The sequence below is a fragment of the Ananas comosus genome, linkage group 22 (genome assembly GCF_001540865.1).
Source record: "Ananas comosus cultivar F153 linkage group 22, ASM154086v1, whole genome shotgun sequence".
Lineage (NCBI taxonomy): Eukaryota > Viridiplantae > Streptophyta > Magnoliopsida > Poales > Bromeliaceae > Ananas > Ananas comosus.
In genome coordinates this window covers 1,541,814-1,565,851 of record NC_033642.1, presented here as the reverse complement: position 1 = coordinate 1,565,851, position 24,038 = coordinate 1,541,814, and the positions used below count along the sequence as shown (strand labels likewise).

Here is a 24,038-nt window from a genome sequence, read left to right as displayed (position 1 = left end):
TAAGATTATCAAACTCATCAGGCGATGTGAGGTCTCAAGCCTTGACGTCCTCGTCAGCCCAATACCACCAAGCGATGTGAGGCCCGCCTCACATTTTCAGCTAACAAACCAGCTCTGACCCAAATAAAACGACCAAATCCACTAAATAGTAATAACTCTTTAAATCCAAACCATTAGGACATCTTTAAATCCAATTATTATTATTATTAGATAGCGGGATCTATTTATTTTTAATAAGAACTTTTTTTTTTCATCTGATGTGAAATTATTGAGATGTTCCCGATTACAATTGTGGCAGAGATATATGTTGATACCATGATGATAACGATCATGGCAATAGAAAAGAGGATTAAGTATTTAAGAGCTCTAATGACATCATGATGGAGCAAAATGCTGCGATGGAGTTATGGAGATGGATGGTGGCATATTCTGTGGGTCGTACAAGGGAGCACAAAGGCTTTTTTCAACAATGCATGATGCTTAAAAAAGTTGAATCTGAACCGTACAAATGTAGATCACTAGCTGGTCCACAATTAACATGATGTAGGTAGATAGATCATTGTGTCAAATAAGCCTAAAATTAAAGTATAATTATTGATTTTGGTTGCGAAACTTCACAAAAATGAGTTAACATAGGCTAAAGTTTAAAGCCAAAAATAATAATTATCTAAACTTTGAATTTATTTGAGTTAGAAATAAGAGTTTTGCCCCGCTACTATTGGTAGTAAACAGCTCAGTATATTAACGATTTATTTTCGATGATAGAACTTTCAAATCGATGATAGAACTTTCAAATCGACGACCAGTACTGTTGAACATAATCTACACTATTTAAACTATCTAGAAATCAAATTTCGTATTCTGTTAAATATTATTTCTTTAAACGAATATCCTCCAAAAAGTAATGATATGATTGTTGTATGTAAGATCTCGAGTGAAGATCTTATTTAAAATAGTTTTAAAAACTTTCTAACAAAAATTCAACGTATTAATCTCTTCTATACCGTCAAATGAGTAAATATACTATATTGATTATTAAAATTACAAAATTTATGACTTTTTGATCATTTAGTTATTGATGTCAGAAAGTATGAAATTTGATTTCTAGTTATTGTGAATGGTTTAGATCATGTTGAATAGTGTCAATCGTCGATTTGGATGCTGTATAATCAAAAGTAAATTGATAGTAAGTCTAGCCATTTATTATCGATAGTAATCCAGTAAAATTCTAAAAATAAAAGGAACGTTGAAATTAATGCAATTTTTAGTGGGGGAGGATAATTGAGACATTCAACTCCAACAAAAATGTGGAAAGAATTTTTGTAATTTAGCAAAAAAATAAAACCCTACCACCGAAAAGAGAACATTCATAAACCCCCCCTCTCAAGAGCTCACAAGCTCTTCCCAAACACACTTCAATGGAAGAAGAGGAGAGGCTCCTCCTCCTCCTCTTCCCAACTTAACAAAAAAAATGGCGCCTATAAGCTCCGGCTCCTAATGGCGGAGGGGTGGGGGGGTCAAAGGATGCTTATCCTCACCCACGGTCTCCGCATCCCCCTTCGTCGCCTCCTCCTCTCCTCCTCCTCCTCCTCCTCCTCCGCTTTCGCCGCCGCATTATCTCGCCGGAACCCTAGCTCCGCCCTCTCCTCCGCCGCCCCCGACCCTGACCCTGACCCTGACCCCAACCTCATCTCCAAGCTCGCAGCCGAGGGGCGGTGGTCGGACCCCCGCCTCGCCGCGGCCCTCCTCCTCACGGCGTCGTCGTTGGCCCCGCTCCGCCTCGCCCGCGCCCTCTCGGCCCTCCGCGGTGACCCCGCCGCCGCGTTCCGCCTCTTCGCCTGGGCCGCGTCCCAGCCGCGCTTCCGCCACACCGCCGAGACCCGCTGCGTCGCCGCCCACGTCCTCTTCCGCGGCCGCATGTACTCCCAGGCCACCCAGATCCTCCGCGACCTCGTCCTCTCCACCCGGTCGTCCCCCGTTTTCGATAATCTCATCGGAGTCCTCGTCGCCACCGCTAGGTTGTCGCAAAACCCCGGGCACGGCGTCTTCGACGCATTCTTCAGCGTTCTAACCGACCTAGGCTTTCTCGAGGAGGCGATGGAATCGTTCTACAGGATGAGATCGTTCAGGATTTTTCCCAAGTTGCGATCCTGCAACAATTTGCTGGAGAAGCTTGCAAAGTCGCAGCGAAAGGAGCTGTCAAAAAGGTTTTTTGATGATATAATAGGGTCGAACATGGCTCTGACGGTATTCACCTTCAATATCATGATCGATTTCTTGTGTAAAGAGGGGGATTTGGTGGCTGCGAATAGCGTGTTCTCGAAGATGAAGGAGATGGGTTGTTCTCCGGATTTGGTCACATATAATTCTCTGGTTGATGGAAATGGGAAGTGTGGAGAGATGGAAGAGGCAGAGCGGCTTATGGGTGAGATGAGAGAGGTCGGAATTAAGCCGGATGTTGTAACTTATAACGCGCTTATCAACTGTTTGTGTAAATGCCTGAATATACAGAAAGCATTTGGTTACGTTAATGAGATGAAAAGGAATTATGTGAAGCCTAATGTGGTCACTTTTAGTACTTTAATTGACGCCTTCTGCAAGGAAGGGATGATGCATGAGGCTATGAACTTCTTCGTGCACATGAAGGTGAGAGGCTTAACGCCTAATGAGTTCACTTATACTTCTTTAGTTGATGGTAACTGCAAGGCTGGAAATGTTAAGGATGCCCTTCTTCTGCTCGATGAAATGGTTCAGCAGGGAGTGGAGTTGAACATTGTAACTTACACTGCTTTAGTTGATGGGTTGTGTAAAGAAGGGAAGGTTATGGAAGCTGAGGAGATCTTTAGGGCGATGGAGAGAGTTGGGGTCACGGCCAACTTGTTAATATACACTGCTCTTATTCATGGGCATTTCACATATAGGAACACAGAGAGGGCGATGAGCCTACTTGACGAATTAAAGAGTAAAGGAATGAAACCAGATGTCTCGCTTTATGGAACCCTGATTTGGGGTCTTTGTAACGAGGGAAAGATTGATGAAGCTAAGGTTTTGCTCAATGAGATGGATGAATGTGGCATAAGACCTAATCAAGTAATCTATACTACTGTGATGGATGCTTGCTTTAAAGTGGGGAAAGCCTCGGAAGCTCTTGTATTGTTTCACGAGATGCAGGATTCTGGCTTTTTTCCCACTGTTGTTACTTATTGTGCACTAGTTGATGGGTTATGTAAGCAAGGGTCCGTTAACGAAGCAAAGTATCACTTTGAGAAAATGAGAGAAGTTGGTCTTCAACCCAATGTATTGGCTTACACCGCCCTCATTGATGGCCTTTGCAAAAGTGGTTCTTTGCAACAAGCCTTAGAACTGTTCGAAGAAATGGTTTTGAAAGGGATGTCTCCAGACAAAGTTTCATATACATCTTTGATGGATGGGTATTTGAAGCAGGGTAATCTCCAGGATGCCTTTATACTTAAGGACAAAATGGTGGAGAATGGCTTGCAGCTTGATTTGTTTACTTATACTTCTCTTGTATGGGGATTATGTAATTGTGATAAGATGCAAGAAGCAAGGGAAATGCTAGAACAAATGATAAACAATGGTGTTCTTCCTGATGAAGCAGTTTATAATTGTTTGATAAGCAAGTATCAGAAGTTGGGAGATGTGGATCAAGTATTGGATCTGCAAAATGATATGAGAAGAAGGGGTTTGATCCCTAGCCCAAAACGCGATGCCGCCTCAGGTGACTAAAGGCTTGTTTGTTTGTCCTGAACTTTTGGAACCGAACTGGACTCTTTGGTTGGATGTGCTGAGATTCATTATCTGGTCGGCCAAAACATGCCACTTTTTGCCGAAGTTGAGATCCAAAATCGCGCACTTCCACTCTTGGCTTTTATCTCATTGGTACTACAGTTGAGTTTGTTGAACTGCAGTGGAGTTCCTAGGAACTCACAACCACAAAATAACAAACATGCCCTACAGTGTTAAGTTTATACTTGAATTTGGTTTGGAGGGCAGAGAATACAGCAGCGCCATAGGATCCTCAGGGGGGCTTACTACAACATGTTCTGGTTCATAGAGGCTAAAGTGCTAAACTAGTGTGACACCGCTGAGGCTTTTTTCTCCTTGGCTCTGGCGCCACTTCTTTAAGAGCTATCAGTAGACAACTAAGACTGTTTGTCCTTGAGCTCATACCTGAAGAACCGTCGTTATGGATTAAAGTGGCTTGGACAGCTATGGATTTGTCATAATACTTAAATTCACTAAGAGAGAATTGTTGATGCCAGATTGCATTTTGGGCAAGGCTCTTCTGAGATCATCAGCCCATATGTTAATTGATGGCTGAGAAGCATAAGTGCTACATAGGTAAGATTCGTTTAATTTATTGTGACTAAAATGCTGGATATCCCCTGTAAATATCAGATACTTTCATTTTGCCACGCTGAAATATAAGAATCTATATATTACCTGCTTAAATTAAGATTCTTCATCATTTTGCCTTCTTTTAGTGTTCCATGGATGATACGTAGTACTTTGCTTATGGGTCAATGTGTTAAAGTGTGAATTCTAATATTTCAGGGGTCAAAGTGAAAATCACAATATTTATAAGAGGTTTCCCTGGATTTTAGCTTTTGCATCATTTTATTGTTCGTCTGCTCTTCAGTATGGCTAGCTGTTGCCTGCTGATCCAAAATGCATTACCTCCATAAATCTTCCAGTTGCCTGATGAAGTTGTGTTTCGTGTATAGTAATTGTGTTATTCTTACTGTTAAAGCTTCTTTTACCCTTCTCTGCTATACATGTGCTAATTATAGTAAGATTCATTATAAGGCAATATGTCTTTGACTTTATGCATATATTATCCAGACATATAACATCAGATCTACTACATATTAATGGTAAACCTTCCAATATAGTGCTTGTATCCAATAATTTTTCACACTGGTGCTCTGCAGTATGACAAGATTGTTTTGGATTATCAGTTGGGTAAAATATGACTTTTCTAGTTATACTAAAGCACCTTTTTCTTCTAGACCATCAAACAAATCTTATGTCATTGCATATTTCTACTACTAAACTATTTTTTTACACATTTGTACCAGTTATCATCGATCTAATCTCGCCAGCGGTTGCATCAATTCCAAGAGCTCTATGGATGAATTAAAAACAGGGAGTGAGTTTTTCTGTCTCAAATTATTGCTTTCCATATGTTTAAACCATGTCAAGAAATTTCTTTTTCTCCTAAAAATGAATAAGGCAATTCATTACTTACAGTAATATTATTTTGTATTCAGGCCTTTAATGTGTAATTTGAACGTTCAAATGTTGTGGGGCACTAGCTTAGCCCTTTGCCATCCTAATAGTAAATGAGGATAAGTAGATGAATCTAATGCAACTGATCCATCAAGCAATTGGCCACTCTGAAATAATTTTGAATTGGATTGTATAATATGATGCAAGATTGCTATTGCATATTTGCGTATGAGTTGAAAACTACTTACTGTAGTCTGAGTGAGAGTAGGTATTTCTTAATAACACCAATCTTGTAATAACCTTTGATTTAGTATATTCCAATCAAAATTCAACAGTGTTTTTGATTTTGTTAACAGCATATTTGCAATCTAATAGATTGTATTTTATTTAGTTGAATATTGTATAAGCTAACAAATGAAACTGTTCAACTTGACAAAATTTTCTGAAAGTTTTGTAGAATCAGAAGGAATGCAAGGCTAGGTAGTAAAATTGAAATTTTATTTTATGCACTCGTTTCAAAGAGCAGCATAGTTCTGGCAAGGTTTATACATTTTTTACATAAAATTATATTTGCTAACCAGTTCAAAGTTTTTAAATTCTTGCGGAGCTGGTGTACTCCATAAGACTTCTAGTACCTCCATGAATAAACTTATAGCAACTGCTAACTGTTTAGTCCTTGTTATTTCTCTTCTCCTAACGTCCTCCTCATCATGTTCTCATTTTGTTGCTCCTGATCAAGCCTACTGCCCACTTTGTGCAGCTTTTATAACTGCGGAATTTTGGTGCTCAAATTCTTAGTCATCTGCAACTAAGACCTTTTTCTTTTAATTGTTAATTGCTAACTTTGTTCTCTTGTTAGTTCCATGCTCCTTCCTCAAGTTTCAAACCGATAAACTGGGAGAGAAGATAGTAAATCTGATGCTCGCATTTCTTTTGCTTTATGCTCTAGGACAAGCAAAATGTTCAGTATAATTAATATTCATTTTACATTTCTTTGTATTCCTCTTTGTTTTATAGTATGTTTGATTATTATTTTTTTTAATTTTAATGTGCTGATGTTTTCAAGTTTCTTTTTCCCTAATTTATAATATGAATGATGTGTTTCCTTTCCAGATATCAAAGAAGCATTCAAAAGAAACCAATCAATGGTGGCAAGATTCTTGGTTTTTGGCAACTTCCCTACCTCAAAAAACAGCAGCCATGCATGTTGCAAATAATAAATCTGAAGCTTCTACTGCAGTGAAAGGTTGAAGAAATAAACTTCCAGACTCCAGAAGAAAAAAGTATTTCATATCCAATTCTTGGAGGGAGATATTCACTTATTAAGCAGCCCTTCTACCACACTTAGCACTAAAAAGAGAATAAAAAATGAGATGGCACCTTGGGTTTCCTCTAGTTAGAGAGAGTCCTTTAGCTACCTGTTGGGGACCAAGTTCTCTTAACTCGGCATTATCATCACGACATCCATAATGGGCACTTTTATCTTCATTCTGGATTGGTTTGGAAAGTGGAAAAACAGAAAATTATGCTTTTGTGTTTTGATTTTCGGATCATGGTTTAGGTTTCTTAGGTTGGCTGCTTAGAAAGTTGCGGTGATGGATTTGGGCTCACTGAATTTTGTTATATATTGCTGTTCACAGATGTAATGCATACTCTCGAGCTCAATCGGTGCTGCGGAATCATATGTTTCATTGTATCAAAATTTTCCTAATTTTCTTGTACTTTGTTTTTACTTCATTCTTTGAGCTTCACTTGAAGAAGCTCATATTTTGTATCCAGTTCATGCGCTGTAAGATGATGAGTTATACATTTTTTTTTTGTTTTTGTTTTTGTTTTTCTTTTCAGGAAGAGAAAAGAAAAGGCAAGACCATAGATTAGAAAACAAATTATATCAAATTGTATCACTCATTCTCTTGATTAGAATAAGGACAGTACATCAATTTGTGCTCAGCAACTTTTTTTCAGTTTCATGCCAAAATTATCATCATAGATCAAGCCTTTTGGATAGGTGATTCAAAATGGTTCATGATTTAGTTAAAACTCTGTACAGTAAAAATATACCGAACTTTACTAAACTATGAACCATGTTGAATCGACTATTCAATTTTTTAAAATTTTGATTTTTCAACCGTGTAGTTCATAATTCTAGATATCAAGTAAGAATGTACGTACAATCAAACAACGCTTATATATAATATAATTGTACAAAATCTGAAATGCAAGAAGAAGAACACATATAAAGAAAGGTCTTAGAATATAAAGAAAACTATATTGTTTAATGGTTTGGCGCACGAAAATGAAAAGAATCTGCATAGTTTCACCACAAAGTAGATACACTTCTAAACTCCGGGAGATCATATCTTCGCGATCGGACCAAGTTCTTCGAATAAGATTTCCCAAATATTCGGCACTAAACCTTCAACATAATATAAAAACGCATCTTGATGTGTCCCGTATTCGCACTGCGAGTTGACAAAAAGAAAACAGTATTAGTTATTACAATAATAAGTCAGAAATAATTTTTTTTTAAAAAAAAAATGCAGTTATAAGTGCTAAAAAACTGTACCTTGAAATCCTCAGGCAATTCCTCGTAGTTCATGAGCTTGTTATCGATTAGTCTTACAAAATCATAAGGCGAGGCCATGCTATAGTTATTCTCTCCTCTCTCGTTCTCTTCTTCGACGATCGGATTAATCCTCTCGTCGTGGGGCCATTGCAGCAGCGTCGAATTATTAAGTGTGTTCTTAACGCGAAGCGGATCTGATCCACTCCTCAGCCAAAAGAGATAGTGTCTCTTATCCATATCGTCCCAGAATATTGGGTGTTCAAAAATTGTAGTCCTATGTTTAAGACAAATCAATTAATTATTACTTAAATAAAAAGAATTAAAAAAGTTAATATTGCTATATAAAATGGCCTACCGATTCACAGAATTTCCATCTAAGAACTTGAAAAAGCTCCTCACTATGCTGCTGGGTTGATATTCGCAAACTTTGTAGCATTCTTTTATAAGAGTTTTCGGGTTCCTCTAATCCTTTTTCACTCCTCTGTTGTACTCCTCTTGTGACCCGTATTTTGTTGTATGCCTCCCTGCATCATAATATAGAGGAAAAAAATATAGAAAAGTATTATGGTAAAAAAGATGATACATATTATTACCTCCGAAATAAGAAATTAAGCTTCACGTAAATTTTGTCACCAAACTACCCTCTGACGGATGTGTTCTTCGCATGCATGTTGTTGTGATAAACCTTCATTGTGTGTAGATACATGAGACCAACCTCCAAAACGTCCCTAGAAAATGAAATGTTATACGTTTAAATAAGATTCAAAACGCGATAGAAATTAAGTATTAGGCTCTTAATCGATTAATATTTTAAAACTTTCCGAGAGGCTACAAGAGCCATCATTCATTCTCCTGGAGGAATAACTCTTCTGCTTTCGTCCTTACGTAGTTCGCCAAAGTGCCGTCGATCGTCTCCGTAATCAACAGCGACTTTTCGCAACTCAGGATGTTATGATGACCCAAATCTTTCATCACATCGTAGTAACTAAATGGAATGTCTTCCATAACCATGATGACACTGTAAGGGTCTGCTCCAGCATAATTTTTGATAGTATCCATTTTTAATTCCTAACTTTGTCATTGAAAAACTATCAATGGCTTCGTCTGCAACAGTCAATGTTGCGCTACTCGTGGCCTGCAAAAAAAAAAAAAGAAAAAAAAGAAAAAGAAAAAAGAAGCAAGTATTATAACAAAAGATACAAATATATATATTTTGGAGCTTGAAATCTCCCTAACACACTTCTCTAAGTTCTTTATCCTCTACTACATGTATACTCCATATTCATATATATACATGTACATATACATGTAGGGCTGGAACTGGACCGGGTTCTGTCGGAGCATACTATGCCCAAACCCGGCCCAAAAACTTGGGCTTTGGGTCGGGCTCCGATCTGAATTTTTACAAAAATTAAGGCCCGCTCCAGGCCCAAAGCCCAATACCTATCGCGCTTTGTTGGTGCTTACTTTATGCATTTGTCACATATTCCATATATATTTTTATTTTGCAGTTTAAATCAAAAAAATATCTCATAGTGAATAAATAATAAATATATCTAGATATTATATATTAGTATTTAGTTATATCGATAGCATCGAACACATTTTGCTGCTATCAATTTTTTCTGGCTTAGCATTCTTTATCTCTTTTATCAGTTTCGTCCGATTCGATGATATACTATTCAACTAAACGCCTACTAAACAAGGGCTGACCCACATCATTTAGCCTCACATCTTTTAATCAACGGCCAGAAAAACTTAATAGCACCAAGTCATGTGCGTGCTATGTAATGTTTCCAGCTTAGTTTGTATACATATCCTCATATATATTTGGCTATATATTTTATCATTCATTCTATTTAAATAATTATATTATATTATATATATTCTATATATATATATATATATATATATATATTATATATATATTAATATTATAATATTGTTGGAGCTGTGGCTACTATTAGTAGCAAATCTCATTGTTGCTACCAGTTGTTTTTAGCTGTTGGATCAACTCTTTCATATTTCTAACCATTGATTACAATACTATAACCCAGTGCGCGAACCACTTCAACTTAACGACTAATATCATCCGACCCTACAATTTTTATCAAGGTTAAAAACTTGATAGCAAAATAATAGAATTGGCTGGAATACTTATTTGAAAGCTCCTTTTGCTATCAAGTTTTTAACCTGTGGATGAAAATTGTAATAGGCGTTAGGAATGATATTAGTCGGTTAGAAGTTGATAGTGGTCCCCACTGGGTTATAGTATTTATCAATGGTTAAATAATAAAGGTTGATCAAAAGCTAAACTTGATAGCAAAAGAACGTTCTTGCTATCAATGTTATTCCAGCCGAACTCTATATATGATATATATATATATATATAATATATATATATATATCATAAAACCTAAATATCTTATATCAAAGTTATATTTTTCGGTACCAAAGTGTGATCATACATATTAGCCTCGGGTCTTGGCCTTTTTTGGGCCAGGGCTCAGTTTTCACCCACACACACATGTCCATGTGCACTGGGGTTGGGTATGGTACTTTGGTCTATTTGGACCAAATTACGCCTCCCAACTGTTGGGAGAGAGATTTTAGTACAAAAACTATTTAAAATTAAAAACTTTAAACTTTATTTTTTTATACAATTTCTCAAATTTAGCCTTTTTTCAGTATATAATATATATATATCGAAAAGTATATTTAATTTGATTTTTTTAAAATTTTATACATTTGTAAATAAATTAATAAACAAAAAAAAAGGATAACAAAATCAAAATTATTGACCCTACATCTTATCAAATATTGCTAGAAAGATCGACACTGTAATTAATTAACTAGATCTAGAAATGAATTTTTTTTTTTTTTTTTGGGTTGTAGTGCATAGATGGCTGTGGAAGGAGTATGGGATGGAAGGAGTATGAGAGTGAGAAAGTGGTGGTTGGAAAGTGTAATTATTTATAAAAAGGTAGAGTAGAGTTAGTTGTCTTATTTGTTCAGGGTAGATTTGGTATTTTCATAAAGTTGTTGAGGGGGAAAACTGTTCCTTGTCAGAATCAGTTTTGGAAAAATATTTTTTTTTTCTGTTTTTGACTTTAGAGGTTGAAAAAAAATTTTTGATTCTGAAAAGTAAAATCAGATTTTTTTATTTCAGTCGCCAAATATTATACTGAGTCCAAAAGTAATTCTGAATCTAAAATTATTTTTAGGTAGGTGGCCAATTAATGAGGACCAAGATATGCCTATGGCAAACCAAACTAAAGAAGAAGTAGCTGCTACTATAATAAAAATATAATAATAAATATATAAGAAGGATGTGAAATAATAGGGGCAGAATCATAAGAATAATAAATTATATTTATAGCAACAGTAAAAGTTGAGGACTAAACTATCATATTTCAGTAATAATTTGCAACTATTTAAAATTTGAGAACTAAAGTATCACGTGGCTTACAATTTAAGACAAAAACTGTAGCGCATGAAAAATCGAGGATTAAAGTGTCACGAAACTTTATCTTTCTTTTTATGCTTTATTTGTATTTCAAGCGAAGACAGAGTTAAGTATTGATCGGTTTTGTTCAATTAGTAATTTCATTCGAGAGAAAAAAAATCTATTAGACTATCTAATAAATCATAATTGTTAAAATTAGAAGTCCACCAATCATTTTTTGAATTATTCCAAAATTTTGAATATAAAGTTGATCGCTGATTAGATTATAAATATGACATTAAAGTTTGATATTAAAATCAAAGTAAAAATATATGAACCTCTTCTGAACTATGAACAATTTTGAACCGGTTATCCAACTTTTCAAAATTTTGTTTTTATTATCTAACCTTTTAATATAATCGATTTCATTTAGTCAATAGTATTTATCTCTACAAATTTAATTAGTACACTTTATGCAATTCTCGCAACTATATTTATTAATAAGTAAAAAACCTTAGACTTCATAAATCTCTCTCATTTTTTAGTTCAAAACAGCAAGAACCGAAACCTTCTTTTCTTTAAATTAATATATAATTTTTTAATAAAATTTAAAAGATTTGATAAAGGCACAAAATAAACAATTAAAATATTTTGTTCTTAAAGAAAAAAAAAAATCTTGTAATTTTTGTGACCAGCTCGTATCGGCACAACACGCAATGAATAATAGTTAAACGGATATTTGACAAGTCAACCCCTTTTTCATTTTGCACCCTTTTTTTTGACTTTGTTCTTCTATCAGATACAGATACCTTTCCCTACTTCTGATGCAGATGTGGAACTGCTGAAATATCTGCTGCAACACCGTTCAAGTTTGGTTCCTCAAAATTACACAAAAAACTACATTACAATTCGCTCAGCAGCTTCCTACAGCAGTAAAAGCAGAAGCTGAACCCCCAACACCAACATAATGCCTTGCTTTTCTTTTCCGAACAACAACAAGACCGACAACGAAGCTCAGTAACCAGAAACACTCAAACAGTCCACATTCTAAACTTGTGGCTTTGTCTCTCCAGATTCCCTAAAAGCCGCAAAGTCTCAACCTGTAGCTTCGGTTTCCAGATTCCGAAAAAACCGCAAGAACCAACGGAGCTCAACGCAAGGTTAGTGAACCGCAAGGACGACCTGCTCATAAAGAACAAAAAAAGTAGATCCGCTTTTCAGCGAACATATCTTCAATCAATAAACTAAAGTCAAGGCGAAGACGAACTGCATCAGTACATGTTTGCTTCATAAATAAACACAACTCAGTTAGTGAAAATGAGGCAACTGCAAGATCCAATTGAAGAACAAAGGAGTTCACAAAACCAAGACTTCACAAAATTCAGACATGTAAAGAACTGATTATTTGTGTTCGTTTTACAAAGATAGATTGTAATTGCCCTCGTCGCTCTCTAAAATATTTCTTCTTTCCCAGATGCCTGTTCTCTTAAAAAAACAATATAATGGGAACTTTTCATGTTCGAATAAATTGACAAATTATCTGTACAACGGCGTCTACATGCTTTTCTTTTTTTCATGTAAACAGGACACCACTTTCGACATTGCGAACATTAAACCACAAGGTAAACTCAAAAATCTGGAATTTAATACAGGAAGCACCTCGGAATGGTGCCTCTTTTTTTTTTCCCTTTTTCTTTCTGATTCTAATCAAACGAGAAGATTTCTCACAACAAATCCGGTAGTAAAACCGATACCTGACTCGAGCCCCATTTGACTTTCTTGGGAGATCTTGGGACAGAGGATGAGAGAGAGGCTCCGATAATTAAGCACGGCCATCCCCGTAATGATGATGGCCAAATGTTAGAGCTCCACCTCATGAAGATCGTCCGACAAAGAGCTTCCACTAAACTGCAGAGACTTGGCGGGCATGAACGAAGACGGAACAGTTTGTCCATCCAACGAGTTAGGCTTACTTTCCGTGCTCACGGTGTTGAATGAGTCCCCAAAATTGCCGCTCCAAGAAGCAGCTCGAGTTCTTGATATAGGGCCATTCGCGCGCTCCGACACAGGTCCTTGCCTTCTGTTTCCGTAAGGAGTCATGTTATCCATGCTCGGAAACCGTTGCATCGATGGTGAGGATGATGAAGCAGATGGCGGCGAAGAGAATGAGACTTCAGTTACTGCTGATGTGGACAGCTCTTCCGAGGTGGTGGGAGGTTCTTGGCTGGTTTCTAAGGGTTGTTTGGTTTTCTTTTCGTCAACGGTGACAGGAGCGGAGGGAATGAAGAACTTAGCGTTTACTGCAGGCTTTACAGATGGAGCAGCAGGAGGTGATTGGAAAAGGTTTGTCGCAGTTCCACCACCTCCGCCCTTGTTAAATGTATCCACATATCTGACAGTAAAAAACCGATGACTTTGTTATTAGCGAACAAAAAAGGTAAATGTTATTGAGGAACAAAAAGGTTTAAATTATTCTTCTGCGTTGTCTACTGGCTTTCAGTCCCATCAAGGAAGAAAGAAAGATAAATCTCAAGCATATATCATCGAGAAGCCAAAGGTGTTTTGTCTAAAAAAAGATTTTGATCCATTTTTTTTTTAAAAAAAAGAGTGAACCAGAATTGCAAAATGAGAAATTAGCAGGTTTATGTTGCATGTTAATAAGCGGATAGTTGAAGTGAGGAGCATCATGAAATAATTAACCCATAGTTAATGGTACCACAAAAGATTACCTTGACCGAACACCCGCTCTGCCGAGAGCTGAGAACTGGTTCTGGCTAGGCGGAATTGGTGGGATTCCCGGACTAAATTCAGACAGATTCGGGGGTTTTGCTTCAGGGATTCCATTAGCAGTGTGGAGTTCGCTTTTTACTGCATGGTGACTGCTAATATTAGTGTTATAATCCGGCATACCATTCTGGAAAGAGGTTGTGGTGGGAGGAGGTGGTAGAGCAGCTTCCTCGGCTGGAGTTTCAGCACCTTCCTCCACCCACCTCTTCAGCTTTTCGTCATAGTAGAACTTGTTACTTTCACCAAGTTTCGCCTACAGGAACATAAAAAAAAGAAGCCAAAATTCATAATTATATATATATAAGCTAAAATGAGAGAGAGAGAGAGAGAGAGGATGAATACTGAAGAAGAAAGTACCTGTCGGTGGGATCTGGAGACCCACCCCATGGTCTTCTGAAGAAGCGTAGAGCCAAACCTCCCGAACCGTGAACTACCCAATTCGGCTGATTTGCTTTGTGTACCAACCGATCCTGCCTTCTGTTTATAAATACAACATAAAGTCAGCAAAGAGGAGGATCTTTATTCAGTGCAGCTCGATTCTAAGGTAATTGTACGAAGACCCCCTCAACTATAGGCCATTTTTAAAAACCGCTCACCTTTTCTTATTGACACTCGAGTTTTGAGTAATTTGATTTCACCGACTGTATTGTCAATTCAATTGAACAGTTGCCAAATCAGCTAAGAAAAAAGAATTGACTATCAATTTTAAAAAATAAACTGAGGATTCTATTTCAAAGAAGCCTATAGTTAAGAGGGTCTTAGAATATCCTTACCTTTAAGCAAATTGAGTTGCATATTCTACTCTAGAGAGAGAGAGAGAGAGAGAGAGAGAGAGAGAGACCTGTTTCGGGCTTCTACCAAAATCTGGCTCTGAAACACTTCTATTGTGCATACTCTTCCTAACACCGCTATTATCCCCAGTCCACTCACTTATCGACTCGACCGATGCTGATGGCATCAGAGATGACATCGCCATCGCTGATTGGCTATTTACAAACTTCTGTGGGGCCACAGCATAGCGTTCTTTATCATTCACACTGCTCACACTGCCTTGAGGCATTGGGGGAAGAGGTGGAGGCGGCGCCCCAATCATGCGATGGATCGACTTGTCGATTGAGGTAAAGATTTTCCCTACGAATTTAGCTGGGGCAAGGTTTGTGTTGTATCCACCCTTGAAGAACAAGAAAAGAAATATTAGTACACTTTTAAAATGGATATTAGTTTAAACAACAATTAAGGGTTAATTACATATTTAGCCCTCAAAGTTTGATCTGATTTCAATACGTCTTCAATTTCAATTAACAATTTACTCTCTAGAGCGTCCCAAGAGATGGTTGTAGGGAAGCTACCACATGGAAAAAGACGCCAAATCAGCAATCATTATTAGCATTTGCTGAATGAAATATCAGTTTGAGATTGGGGCTGCAGTGAACTCTCATACTGATACTAGCACTGCATTTTCACACAGTAGAGTAATGGAAGAACTAAAGTATTATGGCAAACAAGATCCAAAGGCTAAACTGTTAAAATTGGAAAACTAAAAACTTAATTGAAATTGAAAATCGGGAACAAACTTCAAGGACCAACTTGTAATTAACCCTAAAGCAAATTGTACGGATGCTATACCTGCTGGTGGGTACGTATTCGCTCCTCAAGGGATGAAAATAACGATTTCAATGTTTCTACTTCAGGAGCGCGGCCAGATGATTTTAGCATCCTTAAAGACGCTTGGCAATACCTAGATCATAAGAGGTTAAATATGAGTTAGAATATATTACCAAAGAAATGGGAAAATAATTAAAAACCCTACCGTAATGAATCAGAAATCTTCCCCACTTCGGCAAGCATGTGGGCATAGATTAGCTTGTATGGCTGGAATGGTAGAAGGATATACTGAGAATTGCCGAGCACTTTGGAGTATTCATATAACTCTGTTCTCTGTAAGAAATTCATCGAGAACAAAACAAAATCAAAAATAAAAAACCTTGACAAACAAAAAAGAAGTGTGTGTACATCTTATGTAGGAAAAAGAAATTGTATTGGAACCCGCTGAACTAGAGAACACCAAACTTTACTTCTTTCAACCGACACCCTGCAAATTCCTTCCTCTTGACTTTTAGTAACTCAATCAGCTGAATTGGGGGCTTGATCAGTTGCTAGCTGTCAACTATCAAAGGAGATTCACAATTCTGTCAACTGAAGAGGTGGCATCGACATTAACTCTAACGGAGTCCCCAATTCAGCTGACGGAATGCAATAAAAAATCAGACAATCAAAGGTTGAGAGGTCTCACTCCAAAAAAGAAAAATGAGGGGTCTACTTATAATTAGAGATGTCAACGGGTCGGATTCGGGGCGGATTTTTAAAAACCCGAACCCGAACCTGACTCCAAACCGGAGACCCGAACCCGAGCCCGAACCCGACGGATTTTAAAAATCCATATCCAAACCCGAACCCGACCAAAAATCCGAAACCCGAACCCGAACCTGAACCCGAACCCGAAAATTTGAACCCGAAACAATTATTTATTTTTTCAATATTTCAAAATATATTATATTAAACCTAAATTTTTAAAATACAAATTCAAATATAACATCAAATTTTTATATATATATATTATATATAATACAAAATAAATTTGGGTTCGGGTTGGGTTCGGGTTCGGGTCGGGTACAATCAAAATCCATATCCGAATACATATCCGTCGGGTTTCTATTTTTTATATCCATATCCGAATCCATATCCATATTCACCGGATATATCCGTTTCATTCGGATTCGGGTTCGGATAAAATTTCGGGTATCCATACCCATTGACAACCCTACTTATAATGGCACAAAAGCACCTACTTTTATGCTTTGGATGGCCCCAAATATCCAAAAACGCTTCCAATCTTCCCTCCTCCAATGCAATGAAATTGCGGTGGGAACTGCCACCGAAGAAGCTCGTAACCGCTTCCTTCTCCAGTGGCGGTTCCCACCGCAATTTTATAGCATTGACGGAGGGCAAATTGGAAGCACTATTGGATTTTTCGGGCCTTTCAAAACATAAAAGCAGGTGCTTTTGGCACCACAATACCAAACAAGGCTACGAGTCTCCTTTCAATTCTGCCTATTACATATGACAACATAGCATCGTACCATCAGACAATCAATCAATATGAGAATGAATGAAATTTTACGCAAAAGAGGGGGGGCAAGAAAAGAAAAAGGTTCATTGCCGTCTTGATAAATCTAATTTCTTTATTTCCCACTCCAATTTTGACAAAAATCCAAACGGACAAACATAGACATCATCACACCAGAAATGAGGTGAATAGACCTAGAATGCTGTTAAAAGCGATCTGGAAGGAAGATCTAAATAGAAAACTTAGTCTTCCCACGAAGAATACTTCTTAGCATGTTAAGAAAGTAAGCAGGAAATCATTTTCAAATTTGTCAAAGCATGTCTAACAAGTAAAAGATAAAGCACCTGAATAGATTCAGGGCTCGCAAATGTTCGAGGACATTTCCAGTGATCTGCACCAACGAGGCAGAGCCTTGCACTCTCAGAGTAGGCCTCAAAATTTGCTTCCGCAACTAAATAGCAGGTGTGCGCTGCAGTTACCTGCATCAAACAACACGTAGCTGTAATATATCACAAAACTTTAGTCAGAAAACCTTCTCCCGCTTGAGTGGCTTGCACTCCTGCTTTCTTCAAGTATGTATCCCCGAAAAATCATTTATTTACAATTTACAATATACTCTGTAGAAAACTGAGTTTCTGTATACGTCCCCAAAAGCGCAGTTGTATGTATGTATAAATTAGCCATATTTTAAGCTGGGGCATCATCAAATTCATGAAAGTCAGTTTTCAAGTAGAATGTGGTTAAGGAGGTCATTTTGTAAATGCAGGGATATATAAGAAATAGAACTTTTGCAGGGCATACATGAAGATTCAGATTTTGCAAGATACTGTATATAGGAATACAGATAATTCTGCAAGTTTATACAAGTGAATATCCCAAAAGAAGACGTAAGCAGGCAAAAGGCAATATACGTACCTCCCCTCTCTCTTTCCAAAGGCAATCTCCTAGATGAATCATCACAAGTTCGTCATCCTTGGTTCTATTCGCAGTTATTATAGCCAAATTCTCTGCCCAGTCATCTAACATGCCACTGGTTTGATTCTATAGTCACATGAAAACAGTAAATAAGCTCATAAAGTGGCACAGAACAGGCACAGAAGTATTTCTAAAACAATTCACTGAAGTGCGGAGAAGAGAAAAAGAGGAGGGGGTTGTGCAGGGGGGGGGGGGGGGGGGGGGGGACATGGCAAGCTAAGTTCAAGCAAATCATCAAATCAACTACCAGAGAAGAAAATAATAGCAGAGAAATTACCTGCATAGGCTGTTGTAGAGCATTTAACACACCATAAGTGCTATTGGTTGGGCTATCTCCCGAAAATACATCTGCAGGTTGCCCAGCGATAAGAAGGCATAATGTTCTTAAAGGTGATCCTGATACAAACTGGCGATGAGCCATTTTCTTCACAGTATCAACATAGAACTGCATCACAGTTCATGGGTAACAAGAGAGTATATTAGATTGCAGCAAAAAGCTATTTTAGCCACCAAGAAAAAAAATGCATTTGCCAAAGTACTAACAAAAAGAAAGGGGGAAAAAAATCAGGTCAACAAAGTCACCAATAAAGTAAGTGCTTATTGTAGAAAACCATAGTAGTTGCACAAACCTTCTCGCCAAGCTGAGCAGCAAGAACAAGGGCAGCTCCCCACAACTGACCATCCTGTGCATACTGGAGAGCCTCTTTTCTTCTACCAGAAACTAGAAGGTTTTGTACCTCAACAGCAGTTGCCTAAAAATACGGTCTATATGCATAAAGTACTCGAAGTAAAACTGTTTTAGAATAACCATGGACATAAAAAAGTATTACCCGGATCTGGCTTTCAGAGGGAAGGCTTTGCATACAATGTGTGACAGAGCCGTAATCATTGAGATGAGCACTGGCTTTCTTAGCAGATGCAAAGAGCCTAGTTATTGCCATTTCTGGACCATCATTTTCCTGTCAATAAGAAACAGAATTTAGTTGAAAATGTCAAAACTGTTATTACTAAGGACGAATATGTTTGAACATAGAACAAGTGCGAAACTTCAAAAAGACTATGAACATATTAGCAGGAAAAAACCTGGATATATATTTAATGGATAAAACAAGAAACTATGAACAACCAAATGGATCTTATCCAGTAATCGGTCAAATAGTGTATCATAAAGTTGTATCTCACAGCTTCTATTTTTAAAACAAACTACCATGTGTTATGAAACTATTATTTGGAAATATAGTCCAATAGCTTTTAGGTCAAGTCGTTGCTTAAAAGCAATGTAAGATGATTAAAAAGCTCATAGCCAAGAATAGAAAGGGCAGTCAAGATTCTTTCTAGCCACCTTTGTGAGTACAAGGAATCCTTTGGACATAAAGAACACAAAATACTACAATAAGCAAAGAAATCCACCATCTCTCCCTGAATGAAGATATACTCAAGGCACCAAAAGCAGATGCGTCTTGACAAATTCAAATGTATTGCGAATGCATATACTCGATGATAGATTTGCTTTTATTTAGAGAGTAGAGTGGGAGAATATATTAGAAAATGAGTAGATTATGAGAGGGTCCTCAAGGGGAGTTGAGAGAGAGAGAGAAAGAGAGAGAGAGAGAAAGGGGGGTGAGCGAGGGAGGGAAGGAGAAGAAACAGGAAGTAGAATGAACAGAATTACAAAAGAATCATGGCAGATGCAATCAGAAAATATTTCTAGATAGAAGAGGAGAGGATTGCTTTGCATAGAGAATTATATTTGAGATGTGTCCTCCCTCATTCGAAGACTAGAGTGTTCACGTCAAAAAGTGACCATATTAAATGCTTCTTCGGTTCTTCCTATTCCAGGTGAATTTTTACAATCCACGATAGTTTGAAAAGTCACAAATCTAAAAAACCTATAAAATTAGCCACCATATGTTTCATTCTCAGCTACATTAAGTAAATGACTTTAGCATGTTGAACTCCATAAAGGATTACACTAAAGAATAACAATACAATGGGATATTACGCATTTAAGCTACAACTCTTTAAGGACGTTAAAGATGGATTACGATGATAGCTTCACTCATCAAAAGTTGGCAAGGATGTGCTGATTAAAGTCAACGTGCTGATTAAAGCAACAGTTGCTTCTGTTATAATGGAAGAGTCATGGATCATGATAAAGAACACCGAGTTTAACTTCAACGAATCCATATGGAGCCCAAGACCTCCACATCAAAACAACCTACAGCAGGAGGGATCCTCATGTTTCTTTACCATTATTATTCTAAAAAGTAGTTTATCCACCTCCATGTGGGAGGACATATACAGATATCTATTAACTTCCCCATATAGACATATCCCCAAAGAGCATAATTATTTATCAATGACTCAACTTCATATTGTCCTGCGTTATATAGATAAATATGAGTAATTTAAGGATACCATGTATAAAGGTATTGAAAATTGGAAACATCAGTAGTTCCAATATTGATTATTGAGTATTCTGCATTTAGAATACTTCCTTACGTCAATTTATCTGAAGGTTTGATACAATCATTTATTGTGTTATAGTGCTAAATAATGTGTCATTGTAATGGTCAATGACAAATTTATTTTCTTCCCATCTTTTTCTAAATCTTTTATGTATTCTCTTTCAGTCTATCACATACTGTTACCATGTTGTTGTACTTAAATATTTGAATTATATTCTATGGGAACCTCATATGCACCAAATGACCGCACGAGCAACATACAGTATGTTGGCAACTTGCAATCCATTTCCACTCTTTAAACATTGTTTGCCATCCCAGAAAGAAGCACCTTTTTTAAGAGAATTAACAAGAAAGTAATAGTAATGCATTCAAAATTAAAAAAATTTAAGTGCAAAGGTACCTCTACTGACGGACCAGACCCAAAAGGAGATCGAAGTTTTCCATAATGCTGACATGATATTTTAAGCAAAGAAAGAAGCAGCCTTAAAAATTCTCCTTTTTGGACATCTGTGCTGATAGATTCGCAGCTCATGATCCTCTCATCAAGCCATTTGTTGACGTCCTTTGTTGCAGCGTTCCCACCAACAAGTGGACCAGGAAAGGATTGCTGGCATAAAGCTTGGAAATAACCGAAGGCACCCCCACTTATAAAGCTAGAAGCATCAGTTTTATTCATCACAATCTCTGATAAGCTATGTATTGAGACCGTACCACCAGAAGTACCCTTAGAAATAACAAAAATTTAAGACAAATTAGCTATAGGAAACCTAACCTAGCAAATCTGAAGAGAAAAAGTAAGAGTAAGAAATTTCTATGCCATAATTGTTGCATTTTAGTTTATTAGACAAGAGAAGTGCTAGAGCCAAACCTGGTTTCCATAGTCCAGCTTTGTGCTAAAAGAGCTCGCATCTTTCATCACTATGAGTTTACCACCAAATCCAAAAGCAACTAAAGCATGCGCTGGGCGTCCAGCAGACGACCTCCCTTCATGAGGTATATAAGAGAACTGAGAATAGGATGGATCCGCATTTTGAAATGATTGCTGAGAGAAGTTCATAGAATTCTGATTGCCATAGTAACTGTTTGATAAATAAGCTTGCTGATTCTGCTCCAGCTTTGGCTGATTGAACTGGTACATGCTTTCTGAAGGAACAAAGCTCTGAGAACTAGCCACACCATTAGTGCTTCCGTAATTATGAGTTGTAACAGGTTCGAAAGTTTTGAAACTCACTTGTTGGTTTGTCTGACCTACTGAATTCCCCATAGAACCATAGAAACTCCTAGAAAGCTGATTTCCTGACAAACTTTCAGTATTATTATTGCCAGCTGCTTCAGGCTGCCACATTGTCTGCTGATTATAGTTATTCCAATCCCCTCCAAACTCTTGGTTACCTGTACCCTGAATAGTGCTTTGCTCCAATTGACCTACTACAGCATAATTTTGGTTCTGATGCTGTTCTCCGAAGCCAGCTGAAGCACTATAGTCTTGATTCACCTGGTCCTGAACTGTACTAGATGTCACCTGTGTGGTCTGCATGTATGATTCCAGAGTGTACCACTGTTGTGTGTTTGTATCATAATACCATCCTGGGTACTGAGGATCAAAAACCATATTCGGTGGGTATTCTGTGCTGGCCTGATACTCCTGATTCAAATTAGTAATACTATTCGTGGTACTCTCTTCTGCAATGGTATCTAAAACGGATTGAGTTGTTTGTTGAAGATAAGAAACATCTGATTTCATTTCAAAAGATTCATTAGCAGGAGCAGCAGGAGCAGCAGTAGTAGCAGTAGAATTTTGACCATACACCTGGGAATCCATGCTTGTAGCAGTATAGTTGTCCCACTGGGTATTCGTGGAAGCAGCAGCAGCAGCAGTAGTAGTATCGATGCTATCCACTTGATACCACTGTCCAGTGCTTGCATCATACTTCCATCCAGGGTAAAGATTCTCCCAATACTGTGCATCATTTGCATCAGGCACCTGCTCATTAGTCGACCCGTAATATTGTGTTTCTTGCTGATCATAGTAACCACCATAAAGATTTTGATTCTCAACTGGGTTTTCAACAAAACTGCCGTTGACGTTGGTATCACTTTTGAAATTTTCCGAAGAACCATCTTCTTTCAGAAAATCTGAATAGGATCCGAAGCCCCCTTGACCAAAGGGCTGTGTATCGGACGAGAAAGCACTCCACTGGACCTCCTTCACGCTGGTCCCCTTGGATCCGTCACCCTTCACAACCACCGAGCCCGGCGATGCAACCTCTCCGATGCTCTCCTGTGAACCAAAGGGGCCACTTTCCTCGTGTTTCAGAACACCATCATCTTTGGGTGGATCCGAGGCAGGAGGAAGGCCATTGTTTTCCTTTGTGGGTTTGATTTCTGAAGGGAAACCCGAATCACCCAAATCATCCAAAGAGGCTCCGATGTTGCCGAGGCTGAGATTGGAGAAATCCCTAGCCATATCCTTCGATACGGCATGAGATCCCTCGACGCCAAACTCGTCGTCGTCGATCACGAGCTTGTCAAAGAAATCCTCATCCGTCTGATCCTCCACCGCCGCCGGCGGTGGCGGCGGCGGCGGCGGAGGAGGAGGAGAAGGTGACACCATCAAATCCGACACCAAAACCGACTCCGCCAACAAGCTCTAACCTAATCTCCTCTCCGCCCCCTTCCTAAACGCAAAAGCCAACCCCTTGCCCCAATTCAAACCACAACGGATCAATCCATCAAATCCACCACCAAATCGAGCTGATCCCCAGTGACTCCCCCCAGATCCGATCGAAACCACCCCAGATCCCCGCTCCAATCGCAAAATCCACCCTTTTCCAAACCGAAAAACGGATCAAAACACGGAGAGCGCGCGAGATCTAGGGTTTCCCGACCCCCGGACCGAACCCGACGAATCCGAGGCCAAAATCGACGGGAAAAACCTCAAATTTTTGTGGAATCTAGCGGAAAAAGGATCCAATCGCGAGGATTCGGAGACTTACCGGCGGAGGAGGAAGGGAATCGGGCGATCGGGGGGGAGGAAGGGATTGGGATCAGAGGAGGAGGTCGAGAGGAGGAGACGAAACCCTTGCTCGCGAAACAGCCGACAACGCACCGCCCCTTGATGTTTCGGGGCTTTTTTTCGTTTCTTTTTTTTAAAAAAAAAAAAAAACTATTTGTATTTGTTTTTGTCTCTTTCGATCTATTTTTGGTTTGATTTATACATACATACATATATGTATATTTTTTCCCATTTTTCACCGCGCCTGGTGCGAAAGATGAAACAATAGCTAGTAGTTTTCCAAAGAAAAGTAATAATAATAATATATAATAATAATAACAATAAGAAGAAGAAGAAGAGTGAATTACATATTTAGGTCTTAAATTTGGGGAACTTCAAATATCCACACTTTCTCATTTTAGTAT

At 38.1% G+C, this 24,038-nt stretch overlaps 2 protein-coding genes and 1 long non-coding RNA gene across 4 annotated transcripts; 1 reads left to right on the top strand and 2 right to left on the bottom strand.

Annotated features, from left to right (window-relative positions):
* LOC109727603 (putative pentatricopeptide repeat-containing protein At2g02150) lies at nt 1,343-7,074 on the top strand. Its single transcript, XM_020257764.1, has 3 exons — nt 1,343-4,362; nt 5,100-5,170; nt 6,364-7,074. The coding sequence occupies exon 1, from the start codon at nt 1,498-1,500 to the stop codon at nt 3,745-3,747; it is 2,250 nt and encodes a 749-aa protein (XP_020113353.1). The 5' UTR covers nt 1,343-1,497; the 3' UTR covers nt 3,748-4,362; nt 5,100-5,170; nt 6,364-7,074.
* On the bottom strand, nt 7,488-8,573 carry LOC109727620. The gene is made up of 4 exons (XR_002220807.1): nt 8,458-8,573; nt 8,172-8,340; nt 7,817-8,090; nt 7,488-7,712 (listed from the first exon to the last, which is right to left on the bottom strand). It is a non-coding gene; the product is annotated as an uncharacterized LOC109727620 (long non-coding RNA).
* On the bottom strand, nt 12,000-23,741 carry LOC109727601 (protein transport protein SEC16B homolog). Of its 2 annotated transcripts, none has more exons than XR_002220800.1 (14): nt 21,487-23,739; nt 21,019-21,342; nt 18,981-19,109; nt 18,780-18,902; nt 18,428-18,595; nt 18,091-18,216; nt 17,520-17,654; nt 15,859-15,986; nt 15,675-15,786; nt 14,890-15,219; nt 14,406-14,525; nt 13,991-14,301; nt 13,016-13,653; nt 12,000-12,443 (listed from the first exon to the last, which is right to left on the bottom strand). XR_002220800.1 is itself a non-coding variant. In XM_020257760.1 (14 exons), the coding sequence occupies exons 2-14, from the start codon at nt 23,230-23,232 to the stop codon at nt 13,122-13,124; spliced, it is 4,284 nt and encodes a 1,427-aa protein (XP_020113349.1). In that variant the 5' UTR covers nt 23,233-23,444; nt 23,615-23,741; the 3' UTR covers nt 12,601-13,121. The 2 variants fall into 2 exon arrangements, 1 of the variants encoding a protein (XP_020113349.1); XM_020257760.1 differs by lacking the exon at nt 12,000-12,443 and having other exon boundaries at nt 12,601-13,653; nt 21,487-23,444; nt 23,615-23,741.

Excerpts from the sequence above, each read along its gene's own strand:
- LOC109727601 (XM_020257760.1), bottom strand. The coding sequence starts at position 23,232 with ATGGTGTCACCTTCTCCTCCTCCTCCGCCGCCGCCGCCGCCACCGCCG. Across the intron at positions 19,110-21,018 it reads GGTCTGGTCCGTCAGTAGAG|GAAAATGATGGTCCAGAAAT; the intron begins GTACCTTTGCAC and ends TCTTATTGACAG. Across the intron at positions 14,302-14,405 it reads TCTCCAGATCCCACCGACAG|GCGAAACTTGGTGAAAGTAA; the intron begins GTACTTTCTTCT and ends ATGTTCCTGTAG.
- LOC109727603 (XM_020257764.1), top strand. The coding sequence starts at position 1,498 with ATGGCGGAGGGGTGGGGGGGTCAAAGGATGCTTATCCTCACCCACGGT.